The sequence below is a fragment of the Micromonas pusilla genome, assembly GCF_000151265.4.
Source record: "Micromonas pusilla CCMP1545 genomic scaffold MICPUCscaffold_8, whole genome shotgun sequence".
Classification (NCBI taxonomy): Eukaryota; Viridiplantae; Chlorophyta; class Mamiellophyceae; order Mamiellales; family Mamiellaceae; genus Micromonas; species Micromonas pusilla.
In genome coordinates this window covers 576,475-592,139 of record NW_003315889.1, presented here as the reverse complement: position 1 = coordinate 592,139, position 15,665 = coordinate 576,475, and the positions used below count along the sequence as shown (strand labels likewise).

Sequence of the window (15,665 nt, the reverse complement as noted above, 5' to 3'; positions counted from 1 at the left end):
CGCGCCCGCCAACCCCAGCCAGATCCACCGCCGCGACCCCCCGCGCCCGCCGACCCATGCCTGCTTCAAGAACGCCACCGCCGGCGCCCACCAGCGCCCGCCGACGACGACGAATCGCCGCCGCTCGTGAACGTCGCGCCGCTTCGTCGCGCCGCGCCGACGTCGATCGGCGTCGGCGGCGCCTTCTTCGCCGCACGCATGCGCTCGAGCGCGCCCGCGGTCGCGTTCTTGAACCCGTCCTGGATCGACAGGCGCGAGGACCCGCGGCGGTCGATCTGGCTGACGTTCGAGGACACGAACCCGTCCGTGCCTTGCGCCGCGCTCGGGGAGTCGTTCGACCGGAGCGAATCCGACTTGGGCAGCGGATGCGGGGACAGCGACGCGCCCGCGGGGAGGGACGCCGCGTTCGCGGGGAGGGACGCGCGCAGGGTGGCGACCGCCGCCGCCGCGGTGGGGGACGCGCCGTCGCCGCCGCCGGAGAGGCCCTCGGGCGCGGTCGCGTACGCGCTGCCTCCGCCGTCGCCGTCCGTCTCCGAGCTCGCGACGCGCGAGGCGTTCGCCGCGTCGGGGGTGCCGCCGAGGAGGACGGAGCAGTCCTCGTCCGCCTCCGTGGCGTTGCTGAGGAAGGAGAGAGGGGTGGTCCGGGGAGAGAGGCGGTGAGATTCGAGACGAGGGACGGACGCGGCGACCGCGACCGCGCGCGAGGACGAGATCTCGTCTCGCGTCGCTCAACGAGAAGATTCCGTTAGCTCGCCGTCGACCGTCTCGACGCGCGCGCGCGCGCACCTCGCTCGCATCGCGTTCGCCGCGTTCTCGCGCTCGCTCGGGATGGGCGGGCTCGCGGGCATCGGCGAGTTCTCGCACGACTCGGGGAACGCCCACGGATCGGGGTCGCTCGGCATCGTCGCGGCGCGGGAGACGCGAGGCCGCGCCTCGACGAGTGATACGCGGCCCGTGAGCTGTTTCAACGTCCGTTTGAACGAAACGAGAAAAAATGCAGAATGAAATGGGCCGAATCTGTAACCTTTAAGATTTTTAGGGTCTGGTGAAAAGCGACGGCATCGCCGCTCGGCGTCCCTCTTCACACGGCGCACCTCCTCACGAAGCAGGATGGGGCGTATCATCAGGGGTCAGCGCAAGGGTGCGGGGTCGATTTTCACCTCGAACACCTCCAAGCGCAAGGGTGCCGCGAAGCATCGCCAATCGGTACGTCCCCGTCCGCGCACCGCCCGCGGGAAATCCGCGTCTCGCCGTCCTCCGCGCGGGGGTCGGGATCATCGCCCCGCGGACGCGCGTCGCGCGAGCTTCGTCGCGCGCTCGCGCGCGCGGACGTGATCGTCGCGTCGTTCCCGGCGCGCCTCCCGCGCGCGGACGTCGTCGCGACGGATCACGCGCTCGCGCGTCGCCGCTCGCCGGCGCGCGTCCACGGTTTTTTTCTCTCTCGCGCGCGCGCTCGATGCCGCGATGCCGCACCCTCCGAACGCGCCGCTGACGCCCTCGCCCGCGCGCGCTCTCCCCGCAGGATTTCGCCGAGCGTCATGGGTACATTAAGGGTGTCGTCACCGACATCATCCACGACCCCGGACGCGGTGCCCCCCTCGCGAAGGTGCGTCTCGCCGCGTTCGCCGGCCCGCGTCGTCGCGCCTCCTAACCCTAAAACGACCGCGTCGCTGCCAGCATCCATCGTCGCGCGCGCTCGCGTCCGCGCGCCGGACCTCTCGACCGCCGACGATCGCCCGGGTCTGACGTCCTCTCCCCCAACCCCACGCCCTCTCCGCGCGCGTCCGTCCTCTTCTCCGCAGGTGACCTTCCGTCACACCAAGAGGTTCCAGCACCAGAAGGAGCTCTTCGTCGCCGCCGAGGGCACGTACACGGGCCAGTTTCTGTACTGCGGGAAAAAGGCGCAGCTGGTCGTCGGGAACATCCTCCCGATCGGTCAGATGCCGGAGGGTACCGTGATTTGCAACGTCGAGGCGAAGCTCGGCGACCGCGGCGTCCTCGCGAAGGCGTCCGGCGAGTACTGCATCCTCATCTCGCACAACCCGGACACGGGGTTCTCCCGGATCAAGCTCCCGAGCGGGTCGAAGAAGACGATCCCGTCCGGGTGCCGCGCGACGGTCGGTCAGATCGCGGGCGGCGGGAGGTGCGACAAGCCCATGCTCAAGGCTGGCGCCAACTACCACAAGTTCAAGGTGAAGCGCGGTGCCACCTGGCCGAAGGTGCGTGGTGTGGCGATGAACCCGGTTGAGCACCCTCACGGTGGTGGTAACCACCAGCACATCGGGCACGCGTCCACGGTGCGCCGCAACCGCCCGCCCGGCGCGAAGGCTGGTCTCATCGCCGCCCGCCGCACCGGTCGTCTCCGGGGCCAGAAGGGTATCCAGGCTGCGAAGGCGAAGGAGGGCAACTAATTGGAGTGATTGGTGTAGAGTGGTGGAGGGTGCGATTTCGTCTCTTTGCAATTGGAGGAGAGAATCAGATATAATCGGAATCACCGCCTCGCCGCGCCCGTCCGCCTCTCTCTCGCCGGGCACGGCAAAGATTTAATTACCTCCTCTGAGCTAAGTCCGTCTCAGAGGAGGCAGTCTCTTTGCTACATATATCGCGCGCGTTCGCCTCGCCCGGGGCGGGAAAGAACCGCACTCGCGTCCCACCGAGGCGGTCGCGCGCACACCCAACCGCCCGCGCCGCGTTCAACCGTTCTTCTCCGCCCACGCCGGGTCCTCGTATCGATCGCAGTACCGCTTCCACAGGCTCGGGAACCGGTCGAGCTGATGAATCATCGCGTACGGAACCCCGAGCGCGTTCAGCAACCTTCCAGACGCGTCGAATCGCGCGCTCGGGTCGTTCAAGATGTCGTACGCCGCGTCCGCGTCAGCGCCGAACCTCGGCGCGTGCGCGACGAGCGCCGCGGAGTGGTTCATCACGACGACGTCTTCGTTCGGCCTCAACACTCGACGAATGATCCACGCGAGCAAGCCCTGGTCCTCGCCGTTCGACAGACAAGGCACTCTCCGCGTCATCTCGTCGATGAACGCGCCGAGATACCGATCCATCGCGCTCGACCCGCCGGCGACGACGCCGGAGCACACGATGGGTTCGCGCGAGATCGAGTCCAGGAATTCGCGCCCGTAACACCCTTCGACCCACCGGTTGTTATACATCGGAAGGTCCGCGCGCGTTCTCTCCTCCGCGAACGTCGCCGCCTCCGTGAACAACTGCGCGACGTGCGCGTTCGAGGCGTCGATCTGCTCGAACGGATCGCCGAACAGCGCGACGTCGCGGGTGTCCGTGATCATCATCTTCCTAATCCGCCTCGGGTCCCTCGCGAGTTGCTCTCTCAACCAGACGCGAACGACGACGTACCTGACGAGCGCCGCGTTTCCCGCGATCTCGCGAGGCGTCGACGGCGGTATCCTCGCGTCCTCCGGGCGCACCAGACGCAGTTTCGGGTGCGTCTCCATGAGCCTCACGCCGTCTTTCACGTCGCACGTCGCGAACAGCACGAGTCGCGCGTTTTCGTTCGCCGCCGTCGCGTCCTCAAACGCGGCGGCGAGTCGATATAATTCGCGCGGCTCGTACCCCGCGGCGTACCCTACCATGACGTCTAAATCATTCTCATCGTCTCGCTCGCGCGTGGGAAACGACCCCAAGTGCGCGTCGAACCTGTGCGGCTCGGGCGAGTCGTACCCCGAGATCGGCGGTATGCGCCCTTGAGCGTCGTACAGCGGCGGGCGATTGAATCCCAAAGAGACGAAGCGCATCAGGACCGAGAGCGTCGTCGTCGAGCCGTGCTGTTCCCAGAACTCCCTGACGGGCTTGCTCGACCGTTGTTGTATGAGATCGTGATCTCTCTCCAAGCTTTCCCCTTCGTGCTGATGAATGGTCGTCCGCATCCCTCGATACCTATAATTGAAAACGGCGACGGCGTACCCGCGGCCGGCGTGGAAAAGTATCTCCTCCGAGGTCGCGCGCCCGGTGGCCGAGTTATCGAGCCTGTACTTCACCCCGTCGTCGGAATCTACCGCGTCGTCGCTCACGACGTGCTGTCTGAGGAGTTTCGTCGCGTGGTGACGCGTCACCAGATACGCGGCGGCGCCGTAGTCGTTGGAGAACCGCGGGTGCAAACTGACGTGCACCCTCTGCGTGTTGATGAGCGACAGCTGGACGGTGTCGTAGTCGACCGGCAGCGCGTCAAAGAACTCCTCCCACGCGAAGCTCCAGTGCGACGCCTGCTCGATATCCGCGTCGTCCTCCATTATCAGCGCGACGTCCTCGTCCGTGCGCGTCACGAAGTATCGCAGCGCTTTGAGGTGCGATACCGTGCAGCCGATCTCGCCAGGGTGCGCCGCCGCGCCGCCGTGGAGAAGCGTCGTCACGTCCACGCGCCGCGCGTCGTGTCCGCGGACGCGGACGTGGTTCGTCACGTTCCAGCGATCGAACATTCGCTCCATGTGTCCTCGTCGGTCCGCGTCCGCGTCGAGGTTCAGCCACAGCACGAGCGGGAGGCCTCGCAATTTCGCGACGTCCGCGGGGGACTCCTCCGGCGCGGCGTCGGCGGCGCAGCTTCCGCGCGTCGCGTCGCATGACTCGTCCGCGGCGACGACGGTCGCGATCGCGAGGACGAAGAGCAGCGCGAGCGCGCTGATGACCCGCGCCCGCGCCATCCTCGTCGTCCCCGCGTGCGGACGAGAGTGAGTGTGTGTGTGTTTTGTGTGTGTGTTAACAAATCTCGCGACTCGCGTCGGGACGTCGTGACTCGTCGCCGCGCGCCGCACGCGCCCCGGGGTCATGCGCGGGTTCGAATGCTCCAGCGAACGCGCGCGTCTCGTCTGCGTCGTTCCTATCGAGCGCTAGCGAGCGCGGTCATGTCGCGCGAGGAGTGGCCCTCGCTCGGGGACGCGGGTCTCGGAACCCGTCGCGATCGCGATCCTCCCCCGGCGCGAGGGACGCACGTGCGGTTCGTCTTCGGCGACGAGGGACGCGCGCGTCCGCCGCCGCGTCCGCCGCCGCGTCCGCCGCATCCGGCGGCGGCGCCACCGCCGCACGGAGTTCACCACCATCGCCCTCCGCCGCCGCGACCGTATCACGGGCACGGACCGCCGTTCCCGCCGAACCGCGCGCCGTGGCTCCGCCCCGCGTTCGGCGCGCCGTTCGACCGTGGGCATCAACAACGTCATCAGCACGCGGGCGCGGGAGGACGCTTCGGCGACGGCGGCCGCGGCGGCCGCGGCGGCCGCGGCGGCCGAGGCGGCCGCGGCCGAGGCCGCGGCCGCTCGTTCCGAGACGTGGACGACGCCGTGACGCGCGGCGTCCGCGCGCGCCGTTGGGCGCCCGCGACGGCGGCGGCGACGCCGAGCGACGTGCGCGTGATGTCCTACAACCTCCTCGCGGACTCGCACGTGTGGAAGCACCGCGCGGAGCTGTACCGCGGCACGAGAGACGACCTCCTCGCGTGGGCGCCGCGGCTGCGAGGGATCGCGCGCGAGGTGAAGCTCCTCAGACCGGACGTCCTCGGCGTGCAGGAGTGCGAGGATTTCGACGGCGTCTCGAGAGCGCTCGCGAGCGACGGGTACGAGGGTCTGCACGCGCCGCGATCGGGGGAGAAGCTCGACGGAAGCAGCGTGTTCTACGACTCTACTAAGTTCGAGTGCGTCGGGTTCGAGGCGATCGACTTCTCGACGAGCGGGCTGATGCACAACGCCGCGGCGATCGCGCGGTTGCGGCCGATTCGCGGCGACGGCCCGCCGATCGTCGTCGGGTGCGTTCACCTCCTGTTCAACCCGCAGCGAGGGGATAAGAAGCTCGGTCAACTGCGCGTGTTCATCGATCGCGTGGAAGCGAATCGAGCGGCGATGGCGGAGACGTCCGATCGCACGCCGAGGGCGATGCTTCTCGGGGACTTCAACGCGGAGCCGGGGAGCGATTTGTATCGGTTCGTCTCCAGAGGCGTCCTCGACGTGACGCGAGTCAATCGAAGGGAAATGTCCGGGGTTCTCGACGCGGGCGCGCGCGCGTACGATGACGTCGGCATGGACGTCGACGACGACGAAGCCGACGACGACGAGACGCGCGCGTGGGCGAGATGGGAGGAGGAGGAGGCGGCGGGCGTCCGCGGCGGCGGCGGCGGCGCGTCTGAAAACGCCGCCGTTCGCATGAGCGATAACTACTGGGACATGGAAGGCCTGCGCTTAGCGTTAGGCGACGCCGCGGGCGCTGCCCGCGGCGCGGACGCGTCGACCACGGCGCTGTCGAGTACGACGGCGAAGCGACACGACGCGCGTCAAGTCAGGGACATGATGACCGCGCTCGAGGGCAACCGAGGACGCGTCGCGCACTCGATGCGCGGCAAACTGGTCAGCGCGTACGCGAGCGTGAACGGCGGGACGGAGCCTCGAGCGACGTCGTGCCACGGGAAGTTCACCGGGACGGTGGATTACGTGTTCTTAGGCGACGGCGTGCACGCGCGGCGGGTGCTGATGCCTCCGAGCGCGCCGACAAGAGGGATCCCGAACGAGGAGTACCCGAGCGATCACTTCAGCGTCGTCGCGGACGTCTTCTTCGACGAGTAGCGACGATGGACGACGTGCGACGAGTACACGTAGATATGATATTAGGTCTTGTTCCATACACGTCGTGTTTTTGCTACGTATGTTTGATCTCCTAGTGAGACTTGTTGTCAATGTACACCGCGCCGCCGCGCGCTTCACGGGTCGATTTTAAGAAACGACGCCAACGCGTTGTTCGCATCAATTTGCTGGGTCACCTTGGCGCTCATCGCGCTGAAGTGTTCGTTGATCTTCTCAACGTGCGGGATGAGGCTCTTTTCCATAGGGGACCCTCGGAGTTGACCGCTGATCCCGTCCGTTAACATCTCCGCCTGTTGCAGCCACGTCTGCAGCGGGTACAGCTGCGCGTTCGGGTCCTTAGCGTCCACGTCATCCACGCAGCAGTTCTGCGGGAAGATATCGTCAAACTTTCCGATGGTGAAGTCCTCGAGCGGCTGCGACAAGCTGACGACATCGTTCCCGAACCCGAGCTTCCCCTCCCCCCAAATCGCGTCCCCCCCGGGCCCGTGGAACACGGTGTCATCCATGCCTCCGCTCTCGCACGAGCCAAAATTGCTCAAGTCCTGATCCTCCTCCATCGCCCCAGCAGCCCCGACGGTGGCATCGTCGTCGACGGTGGCATCATCGTCATCATCCTCTTCCACCGCGGGCACCTCCCCGAACGCGACGGAGTCGCCCTCCGGCTGCGGAATCTCCACGACGCCCTCTCCCCCCGCAGCCTTCGTCACGCAGAACAAATCTCGCAGCGCGTCCTTCGAGAGGCCAACCTTCCTGAGAGCGGGCTCGTGAATATTGATCTGCCTCTTGTCTCCCTTTAAAAACACGCGCGCGACGTCGACTTGGGACAGCGGCTTCCCCCCAGACGCGCGTTGAAACAGCGCGGCGAAGAATTTGTCCTCGTCCGGGTTTTCGTACCACCACGACCCTTCCTTGAACGTGGCGCCGTACACGCTCGCCAGGCTCTCGCCGATGCGGTTGCGGTACGACAGCTCCATCCACTTGCCTCGCATGTGCCCAAGATCGCAGAAGCGGAGGATCTTCTTCGACCGCGCGTTGATGTTCCTGGAGGTTCGAAATCGAGGGGTACGGTTAGAAACGAGTATCGATACAGTCGTATGCGTAATCACGCGTCCGAAAAAAATCGTCAATGCAAATGCCCATACAACATGGCACCCCAAAAAAAAAGTGGCACCCCGAAATCTCGTAAAGTTTTTCGGGCGAGCGAAGCGGGGGAGAGACGCGCGTCGCGAACGCACCGACGCTTGTCCGCAGCCTTGAGCGACTTCTTCTTCGCCTTCGTGACCTTCGCGGTCGTTATTTTCGCGACGCACGCGACCTTCTTCGACGCGCTCGCCTTCGCGCCCTTCTTCCGAGCGGCCATTTCAACGGGAAACGGGGCGCTTCTTCCGATTCTGAGACGAAACCTTCGCGGGGCTCGCGCGCGCGACGACGCGCGTGACGACGACGCGGTGACGCGCGGGGACGAAGCGACGCGAGACGGCGCTCGCGAGGAGACCGCGCGGCGGGTCCCAGATATTCGGTCTGCGCGCGATGCGCGCGGCGTTGTGACTCGGAGGGGACCGTCTCTGAAAACTTCAGCGAAAAATATTTGCACACGACGAGTCATTCGCGACAGCTGGCATGTTTCCCCACCACTGTGAGCCGAGCGCCGAGGGAGGAGAGCGACCGTGCCGCAGGGTCGCCCGCCGTCATGACCGCGTCCGGGGAGATACCCGGGTACGGGAAAGGGAACCTCCCGCCGAACATCGCGGACGCGGAGGGGTTCCTGGACGAGGTCGAGGACGTCAGCCGCCTGATCGAAGGCTTACACAGCGGGAAGATCAGCGCGGAGTACGTCGACAAGCGGATCGCGGAGAAGGCCGCGGAGGAGGAGACCGCGGCGAAGAAGGAGAAGGAGAATGAAGAAGACGCGGAGAAGCGGAAGTACGAGAACCTTCCGGAGGAGAAGAAGAAGGAGGTCAAGCAAAAGGTGCGCGCGCGCGCGGTATCCGTCGTCCCGCGCGTCGAACGCCGGTCAACGATCGCTCGCGCGGAGTGCCTAAAACTCAAAACGCGCGCGATCCGTCGATCCGTCGCCCGTCGGCCGAACGCCGCCGTCCCCGATCGCGCGCTCACCTCTCCCAACCCTCCCTCCGCGAACAGGTCGACGAGATGATCCGCGAGAAGGAACGCCGCGAGCGCGCGCGCGAGCGGTTCGCCGCGTACCAAGCCGCGAACGGGGACTCGTCGTCGTCGTCGTCGTCCGCGCGGAAAGGCACCGATTACGGCGCGTGGGACCTGTGGACGCCGAGCGACGACGAGGACGACCCGTGGATGAGTTACACGCCGAACAACCCCGCGTTTAAGGCGATGGAGGCGGACATCGACAAGCGGCACGCGCGGCAGGTGGAGCGGCGGCAGACGGCGTATCGAAAGAGAGAGGAAGGGAACGCGTTGTTCAAGGCGGGGCAACACGCGGAGGCGCTGAAGACGTACGAAGCCGGGTTAGACGCGGACAAACGGTCCGTGGAGCTGCACGGGAACGCCGCGATGGCGGCGCTGAAGTGCGCGTGCTTCGTGCAGTGCATCGAGCACTGCGACAAGGCGATCGAAATTTGCGATTTCCTCCTCGAGGACCCGAAGCACGCGACGGCGATCAAGTGCCTGCAACGCCGAGCGACGGCGCGGCTGGCGCTGAAGCACTACATCGACGCGGTGAAGGACCTCACGAAGGCGAAGGAGCGCGACCCGGGGAATAAGGAGATCGCGAAGCAGCTTCTCACCGCGGAGGTGATGTACGACGAGGCGAGGAAAGAAGCGGAGGTCGAGCGCGGGATGCGAAGAGCGGGCGAGGGAAAAGCCGGCGAAGTCGACGGGACGGATTTTAACACCCTGCGGACGCTCGAGTCGCTGTTTAAAACCGTCGGCGCGGAGATTAAGGAAGGCGACGCCGGCGCGCCGTCGGCCTCCACCGCGGTCGACTACGCGAAGCTCGAAAAGCTGTTGGAGAGCTCCGAGGCGTGCCGAGTCTACGCGCGCGCGGGCGAAGGCGTCGGCATCGCGAAGCTCCTGCGCGAGGTCGCGGTCGTCTCGATGGGCAAACCGGGCCACCTCGGTCGCGGGTTAGGCCCGATACGCGCGCTTCGCGCGGCGTGCCTCTCGGAACAAAACGTCGACGCGCTGATGAACATGGACGGTCTGGACATCGTCGTCGGGTTTTTGACCTCGAGTTGGAACGCGGGAAAGCGAGAGATGAGCGTGATGAAAGATTCCCAAGTCGCCGGCGGCGGTGCCGCGAGGAAAGCGTCGTGCGCGGCCGCGTTCCTCCTGCACACGTGCTCCGCGGAGGACGCGCCGCGACGACGAATCGCGAACGCGCTGTCCTCGGACGTGTCCCCGCACGGACCGATCAACGCGTGCGTGGAGATGCTTCGGTTGGCGTCGAACTCGTCGGACGACGTCGGACAACGTCAGACACCGTCGGACGCGGATCGCGTCGTCGCCGCGCACGCGCTGTCGCTGCTCGGGAACTGCGCGCTGGAGACGAAGACGAAGGTGGCGCTGAGGGCGTGCTGCGAGGTCGCGAATACGACGGTCCCGGGGATCATCACTCCGGTGTTGACGTGCGGCGTCTCCGCGCTGTCGGAGAGAGCCGCGGCGTTGTTGGGTAACTTGTGCGGCGACGCGGACATTCGCGGGCAGCTCGCGAACGACGCGCGCGCGATCAAGGCGCTCGTGTCGCTGCTTCCCGCGTCGGACGCGGCGTCGAAGGCGGGCAAAGCGACCGCGGCCGCGACCGCGGCCGGCGGCGGCGTCGCCGGGCTCGGCGGCGCCGCGCTGCCGGCGAAGAAGAGGGACGTCGCCGCGGTCGAGACGACGGCGGCGGCGGCGGCGCCCGTCGGCGAAGTCGACGACGCCGCGACCGTGACGAGCGCGCTCGCGGCGCTCGTCAACGTCCTCGTCGAGCCCGCCGCGCGCGCGTCCGCGGCTAAAGCGAAGGCTGCGACGCACGTCCTCCCCCTCCTCGGCGTGGCGTCGCCTCCGTCGATCCCGGCGAGGGCGGCGGCGGCGTTGGCGCGACTCGCGCGAGAGCCGACGTGCGCCGTCGCGATGCTCGCGAACGACGGCGCGGGCGGCGCCGCCGCGGTCGCCGCGTTCGCGCGATCGATACTCGACGGCGGCGGCGTGAAGAATCTCGACGCGGAGACGGGCGGCGCGCTGGAGTCCGCGGTGAGGGTCCTCGCGGTTCTCGCGTCGGGCGCGTCCGCGGAGGGACGCGTCGCGATGTGCGCGTGCGCGGCTGGCGTGCTCGTGCGCGCGGTGAGCGCGGACGACGCGAGCGACGGCGTCGTCGGGAACGCGGCTCTCGCGCTCGCGGACGTCGCGAAAGAGCCGTCTCTGCTCGCGAAGATCGCGGAGTTGAAACCCGTGACGCCGCTCCTCGCGGCGTGTCACCGGCGCGCGGGCGCGGCTCAGAAAAACGCCGCCATCGCGTGCGCTCGGCTCGCGATTCACCCGCCGATGCTCGAGATCTTGAAAGAGAACAACGGCCTCGAGCTCATTTACCGATACGTCAAACCCTAGCTAGGTACGCCCAGTACGTGTACATACACGTGCAGCATAGGATAGTAGATTTTAAGCGAAGACGCGACGTGTTTCGGTCGTTCGGTGCTCGCATTGATGAAAACGCGCTCGCTCTCCACTCCGGTGAAGTCCCTCCCTCACACCGCGGCGATGGTGCTTCCACCATCCGACGACGCGAGGTACCCCATGCTCCGCAGCAACGTCGCGTGTTCTTTCTCGAACCTCTGCGCGTTTCTCTCCGAGAAGTGCTCCTTCCACGCCCCGGGAGGGAGGAGGTGCGACGACTCCGCGCACCCGCCGCCGTCGCAGTAAATCTCCCCGTCCTCGGGAACGCGCCGCGCTTTCTCTTTCTCCCCATCGACCGCGGCGTCGTCCAAACCGAGCCCGAGCGCTTCCACTTGCGCTCTCCCGCACGCGTTCACGAACGCGTCTAACTCCGCGCCGTCGGACAGACCAAACCACCGACCGAGGAGCTCGAACCCTTCCGGCCGAGCCGCGAGCAAATCTTCGAAGCGCACGAAACGCACGCCGTCGTCCGCCGCCGTCGCGAACGCGCGCATGCTTCGCGCGAACTCGCCGACGGCGTTGTCGTGGCTCCCTTCCAGAGCGCGCCCGTGACCTAAGAACATCCTCTGGAAGTTCAGCGCGAGGGATATCGACGCGGTGAAGCGATCGATCTCGAGGTCGACGCCGTCCTCCGCGGACATCGCGCGAAGACGCGACTGGAACGAGTCGCCGTGGAGATCGTCCCTCGGCAACCGCGCCCACGCCGCGGACGTCTCCAGGTGCTCCAAGTACGCCTGAGCGACGAGGTCGCGCGGGTCGCGAACGACGAAGACCGCGCGGTAGTCGCGCCCGAGCAGTCGCATCGATCGCGGCATCGGGGATTCGAACGTGAACGAGTGCACGTCTTGCCTGAAGTTTTCCTCCGAGCCGCTGCACCACCGCACGCACCGGTCGTCGTTCGTCGAAGCCCCCGCGCCGCTCGCGTCCGTGCCGTTCGCGCCCGCGCCGCCGCACGTGTTCACCTCGAGCGCGTGCAGCGCGGTGCGGAAGAAACGATCCCCCGCGCCCTTGTGCGACAAGTGCACGATCAGAGGGTCGTCGGCGTCGACGACGCCGGCGGCGGTTTCTTCCGCGTCGTTCGCGCCGCCTCGCGCCGCGACCGCGCGCGCCGCGGCGACGTCCTCGACCGCCTCCGCGATCCGCGCGTCGGACCCCGCGATGGGGAGGTACTTCAACTCGAACTCGGACTCGATCATCTCCAAGACGACGTTCGGAACGAGCGCGCGCTTGAGTCCCGCCTCGGTGACCTCCGGCCTGTGCAGTCGATAGTGCTCGAACCCGCCGACGTAGAAAAACGCGAGAAACATCAGCGCGAACGACGCCGCGCGCGCGAGCTTGGACTTGCTCTGCATGAGGAGCACCGCGCACGGCATGACGACGACGACGAAGAGCAGGACCGCGAGGTCGAACTCGAGGGTGTCGCTGTATCGATACATTCTCGCGTCCGCGGACGCGGCGCCGCGCCCGGCCGCGCGGAGGACGGACGGCGGCGGGACCCTCGCCGCTCGAACGCCGCGAGACGGCCCGTTCGCGTCGCCGCGACGACGTCAGCGGCGGCGACGACGACGGCGTCGCGGCGGCGGAGGACGCGCGCGCGCGTGCGCGTCGTTTCCTCGGCGTCGACTCGTCCGCGGGGACGACGCGACGCGACGCGTGCGGCGTGCGCTGCTCTGCTCTGCGCACCGCGCGCGTCTCGACGGCGTCGTCCTGTCGTCGCGGGAACTCCCGAAACGGACGCCCCGCGGCCGTCCATCCGTCCAACGTCCGGTCGCGTCCTAGGAAACGCCGCGAGCGAGCGTGCGAGCGAGCCTCGGAGAAGGCGAGGCGGCGCTGGTGGCGCGTGAGCGGCTTCGAGTCTATCGAGTCCCGAAAAAACGCTGCCAAAGAAACAGAAAACTCGTCGGGCGAGGGTTTCTTCGCGCGACGGTTCCTCGTCGCGCGCACAGCAGCTCGCGCGTCGGGAGACGCGCGCGAGGGTTCAGCGCGCGCATCGCCTCGTCGACGTCATGGTGCGTCTCCTCGCTCGAACCCGCGCGGCGCGTCCGCGTCGCTCGGCGGCGCGAGCCGCGCGCGCGTCGACCTCGCGACCCGCCCTGATTGATGCCTTCGTCGTTTCCTCTCTCAAATTCGCCAGCCCGCGACGCCCTCGCTCCGCCTGACGCCGTCCCCCTCCCGCCCTCGTCGTCCTCCGCGCGCAGGGCAACAGCGCGAACAAGCTCGAGAAGGCGTTCGCCGGGGACATCCCCGACGGCGAGCGGTACTTCGGTCTGGAGAACTTCGGGAACACGTGCTACGCGAACAGCGTCCTGCAGGCGCTGTACTTTTGCCAGCCGTTCCGAGATCGCGTGCTGAGGTACCACGCCGAGCTCGCGAAAGACCACGAGGAGAACCTCCTGACGTGCCTGGGCGAGCTCTTCGCGTCGATCGCGGGGCAGAAGAAGAGGACCGGGGTGTTCGCCCCGAAGAAGTTCATCGCGCGTCTGAAGAAGGACAACGAGCTGTTTCGATCGTTCATGCACCAAGACGCGCACGAGTTTCTGAATTACGTCCTGAACGAGTGCGTGGAGATATTAGAGAAGGAACACCGCGCGGCGCACCCGACGCCCGCGGGCGCGAGCGCGCCGCCGATCACGACGTGGATCCACGACATCTTTCAGGGGCAGCTGACGAACCAGACGCGGTGTCTGTGGTGCGAGAACGTCACGTCGAGGAAGGAGGCGTTTTTAGATCTGAGCCTGGACGTGGAGCAAAACGCGAGCGTCACCTCGTGTCTGCGTACGTTCAGCAGCAACGAAACCTTAGACAGCGCGGATAAGTTCCAGTGCGACGCGTGCGGGGGGTTACAGGAAGCGCACAAGCGGATGCTCGTGAAGACCGCGCCGCCGGTGCTCGCGATGCACCTCAAGCGGTTCAAGTACATCGAGTCGCTCGGTCGCCACAAAAAGCTCATGCATCGCGTCGTGTTCCCGGACGAGCTCAAGCTCAACAACATGGAAGACGATCTCCCGGGGACCCCGGACGCGGCGTACGGCTTGTTCGCCGTCGTCGTCCACGTCGGCAGCGGCCCGAACCACGGCCACTACGTGTGCCTGGTGAAATCGCACGGGCAGTGGCTCACCTACGACGACGACGACGTCCAGCTGGCGGACGCCTCCGCGTTGCAAAACGTCTTCGGGTCGACGCGCGAGCACGGCGGGAGCAACACCGAGCACGGGTACATATTGTTTTACGCGCGGGAGGACGTCGCGGGGGGCGGGATGGGGGGGGTGGGGCTGGGAAGGCCGGGCGTCGCGGGGAGGATGGCCGCCGCGTTGCGGAGCGAGTAGTACCTAAACCCACGCGGACGGGCGCGTTTGTCGGTAAAAATAGCAGGCTTCACGTACGTGTGTGGGCTTGGATTCGATTCGTCGTCGTCTTCTCGTCTTCGCTTCGCTTCGTCGTTCGCGCGCGCGCCGTCGTTCCTCCTACGCGACGGAGGACTTCTTCTCGAGCGTCGTTCCTCCTACGCGACGGAGGACTTCTTCTCGAGCGTCTTCTTCGGCGCGAGGTTCTTGCCGTGACCCGGAATTCTTTTTTCCTTCTTGGGGTCTTTCTTCGGGGCCTTCTTCGGGGCCTTCTTCTTCGGGGCCTTCTTGGGCTTCTTCTTCGCGGGCCTCTTGTTCCGCGCGCAGCCTTCGCACTTGTTGTTGCCGTTGATCAGTGAGTAGGAGCACGGGATGCCGAGGCCTTCGCCACCGCCGCAGTGCTGGCACACGGCGGCGTCGCACGCGTTGCACGCCTGGTACCACTTCCCGCCGGCGTCGTCCACGTACCCCGGGTCTATCAGGGACCCGTGCGCGTCGCAGAGGATGCGGCCGCAGCGAGCGATGCACACTCGGACAGCCGGCGCATCGCAGTTCTCGTACATGCAGATTGGTTTGGCTTTTGGGGGCATGGCGGCTGCTCGGGGCGGCGCGGAGTGAGGAGGTCGTGGCTTTGAAGCGAACGCTATTCCTTTTTTTTGAACTGAAGTGCCCTTCCAGGCACTGCAGAACTTGAGGACGGAGACCTGCTGCAGTGTGAGAGCCCCTTCGCCTTCAGCACTCTGTCGCGCGCGCGACGGCCCGACGCCTTCGCTCCTTCCTCCTCGCCGCCGCCGCCCCCATCCCCCCCCGTCGTCGGCCGACATGGATCGCGGCTCCCGCGCGGCGACCGACGCGCCCGCGCGCGTCACCCTGAGCGCGGCCGCGAGGAAAGGGAAGGACAAGGAGAGCGCGCGCCGAGCGCGACGCAAGGGCTACGCGAGAGGGCTCACGACCGCGAGCTTGCAGTCGTCGTGGCGCGACGCGACCGCGGGCGGCGGGACGATGGTCGAGAACGCGACGAGCGCGCAGACGCGCGCGTTTTTCCTGCGCACGGGGATCCCGGAAGGCGCGTCGTCGTCGTCGTCGTCGTCGTCGTCGTCGT

At 67.1% G+C, this 15,665-nt stretch overlaps 8 protein-coding genes across 8 annotated transcripts; 4 read left to right on the top strand and 4 right to left on the bottom strand.

Moving 5' to 3' along the window:
• Positions 1-1,091: 1,091 nt before the first annotated feature.
• On the top strand, positions 1,092-2,485 carry MICPUCDRAFT_49650 (uncharacterized protein). Its single transcript, XM_003060635.1, has 3 exons — positions 1,092-1,206; positions 1,523-1,606; positions 1,803-2,485. Exons 1-3 carry the CDS (start codon positions 1,111-1,113, stop codon positions 2,409-2,411), a joined length of 789 nt encoding a protein of 262 aa, XP_003060681.1. The 5' UTR covers positions 1,092-1,110; the 3' UTR covers positions 2,412-2,485.
• A 1,270-nt stretch (positions 2,486-3,755) lies between these two features.
• On the bottom strand, positions 3,756-4,667 carry MICPUCDRAFT_19208 (glycosyltransferase family 25 protein; the record flags this gene model as incomplete). Its single annotated transcript, XM_003060335.1, has 1 exon — positions 3,756-4,667. A coding segment is annotated over one exon (912 nt), but the record flags the coding sequence as incomplete, so codon positions are not given.
• Positions 4,668-5,369: 702 nt separating this feature from the next.
• MICPUCDRAFT_19146 (uncharacterized protein) lies at positions 5,370-6,572 on the top strand (the record flags this gene model as incomplete). The annotated part of the gene is made up of 2 exons (XM_003060634.1): positions 5,370-6,038; positions 6,270-6,572. Coding segments are annotated over 2 exons (972 nt in total), but the record flags the coding sequence as incomplete, so codon positions are not given.
• Positions 6,573-6,603: 31 nt separating this feature from the next.
• MICPUCDRAFT_60127 (uncharacterized protein) lies at positions 6,604-8,125 on the bottom strand. The gene is made up of 2 exons (XM_003060334.1): positions 7,826-8,125; positions 6,604-7,631 (listed from the first exon to the last, which is right to left on the bottom strand). The coding sequence occupies exons 1-2, from the start codon at positions 7,948-7,950 to the stop codon at positions 6,707-6,709; spliced, it is 1,050 nt and encodes a 349-aa protein (XP_003060380.1). The 5' UTR covers positions 7,951-8,125; the 3' UTR covers positions 6,604-6,706.
• Positions 8,126-8,232: 107 nt separating this feature from the next.
• Positions 8,233-11,153, top strand: MICPUCDRAFT_47901 (uncharacterized protein; the record flags this gene model as incomplete). The annotated part of the gene is made up of 2 exons (XM_003060633.1): positions 8,233-8,559; positions 8,733-11,153. The coding sequence occupies exons 1-2, from the start codon at positions 8,281-8,283 to the stop codon at positions 11,151-11,153; spliced, it is 2,700 nt and encodes an 899-aa protein (XP_003060679.1). The 5' UTR covers positions 8,233-8,280.
• A 137-nt stretch (positions 11,154-11,290) lies between these two features.
• On the bottom strand, positions 11,291-12,655 carry MICPUCDRAFT_60125 (uncharacterized protein; the record flags this gene model as incomplete). Its single annotated transcript, XM_003060333.1, has 1 exon — positions 11,291-12,655. One exon carries the CDS (start codon positions 12,653-12,655, stop codon positions 11,291-11,293), a length of 1,365 nt encoding a protein of 454 aa, XP_003060379.1.
• Positions 12,656-13,225: 570 nt separating this feature from the next.
• On the top strand, positions 13,226-14,545 carry MICPUCDRAFT_40950 (uncharacterized protein; the record flags this gene model as incomplete). Its single annotated transcript, XM_003060632.1, has 2 exons — positions 13,226-13,228; positions 13,418-14,545. 2 exons carry the CDS (start codon positions 13,226-13,228, stop codon positions 14,543-14,545), a joined length of 1,131 nt encoding a protein of 376 aa, XP_003060678.1.
• Positions 14,546-14,721: 176 nt separating this feature from the next.
• On the bottom strand, positions 14,722-15,153 carry MICPUCDRAFT_60123 (uncharacterized protein; the record flags this gene model as incomplete). The annotated part of the gene is made up of 1 exon (XM_003060332.1): positions 14,722-15,153. The coding sequence occupies one exon, from the start codon at positions 15,151-15,153 to the stop codon at positions 14,722-14,724; it is 432 nt and encodes a 143-aa protein (XP_003060378.1).
• Between the last annotated feature and the right edge of the window lie 512 nt (positions 15,154-15,665).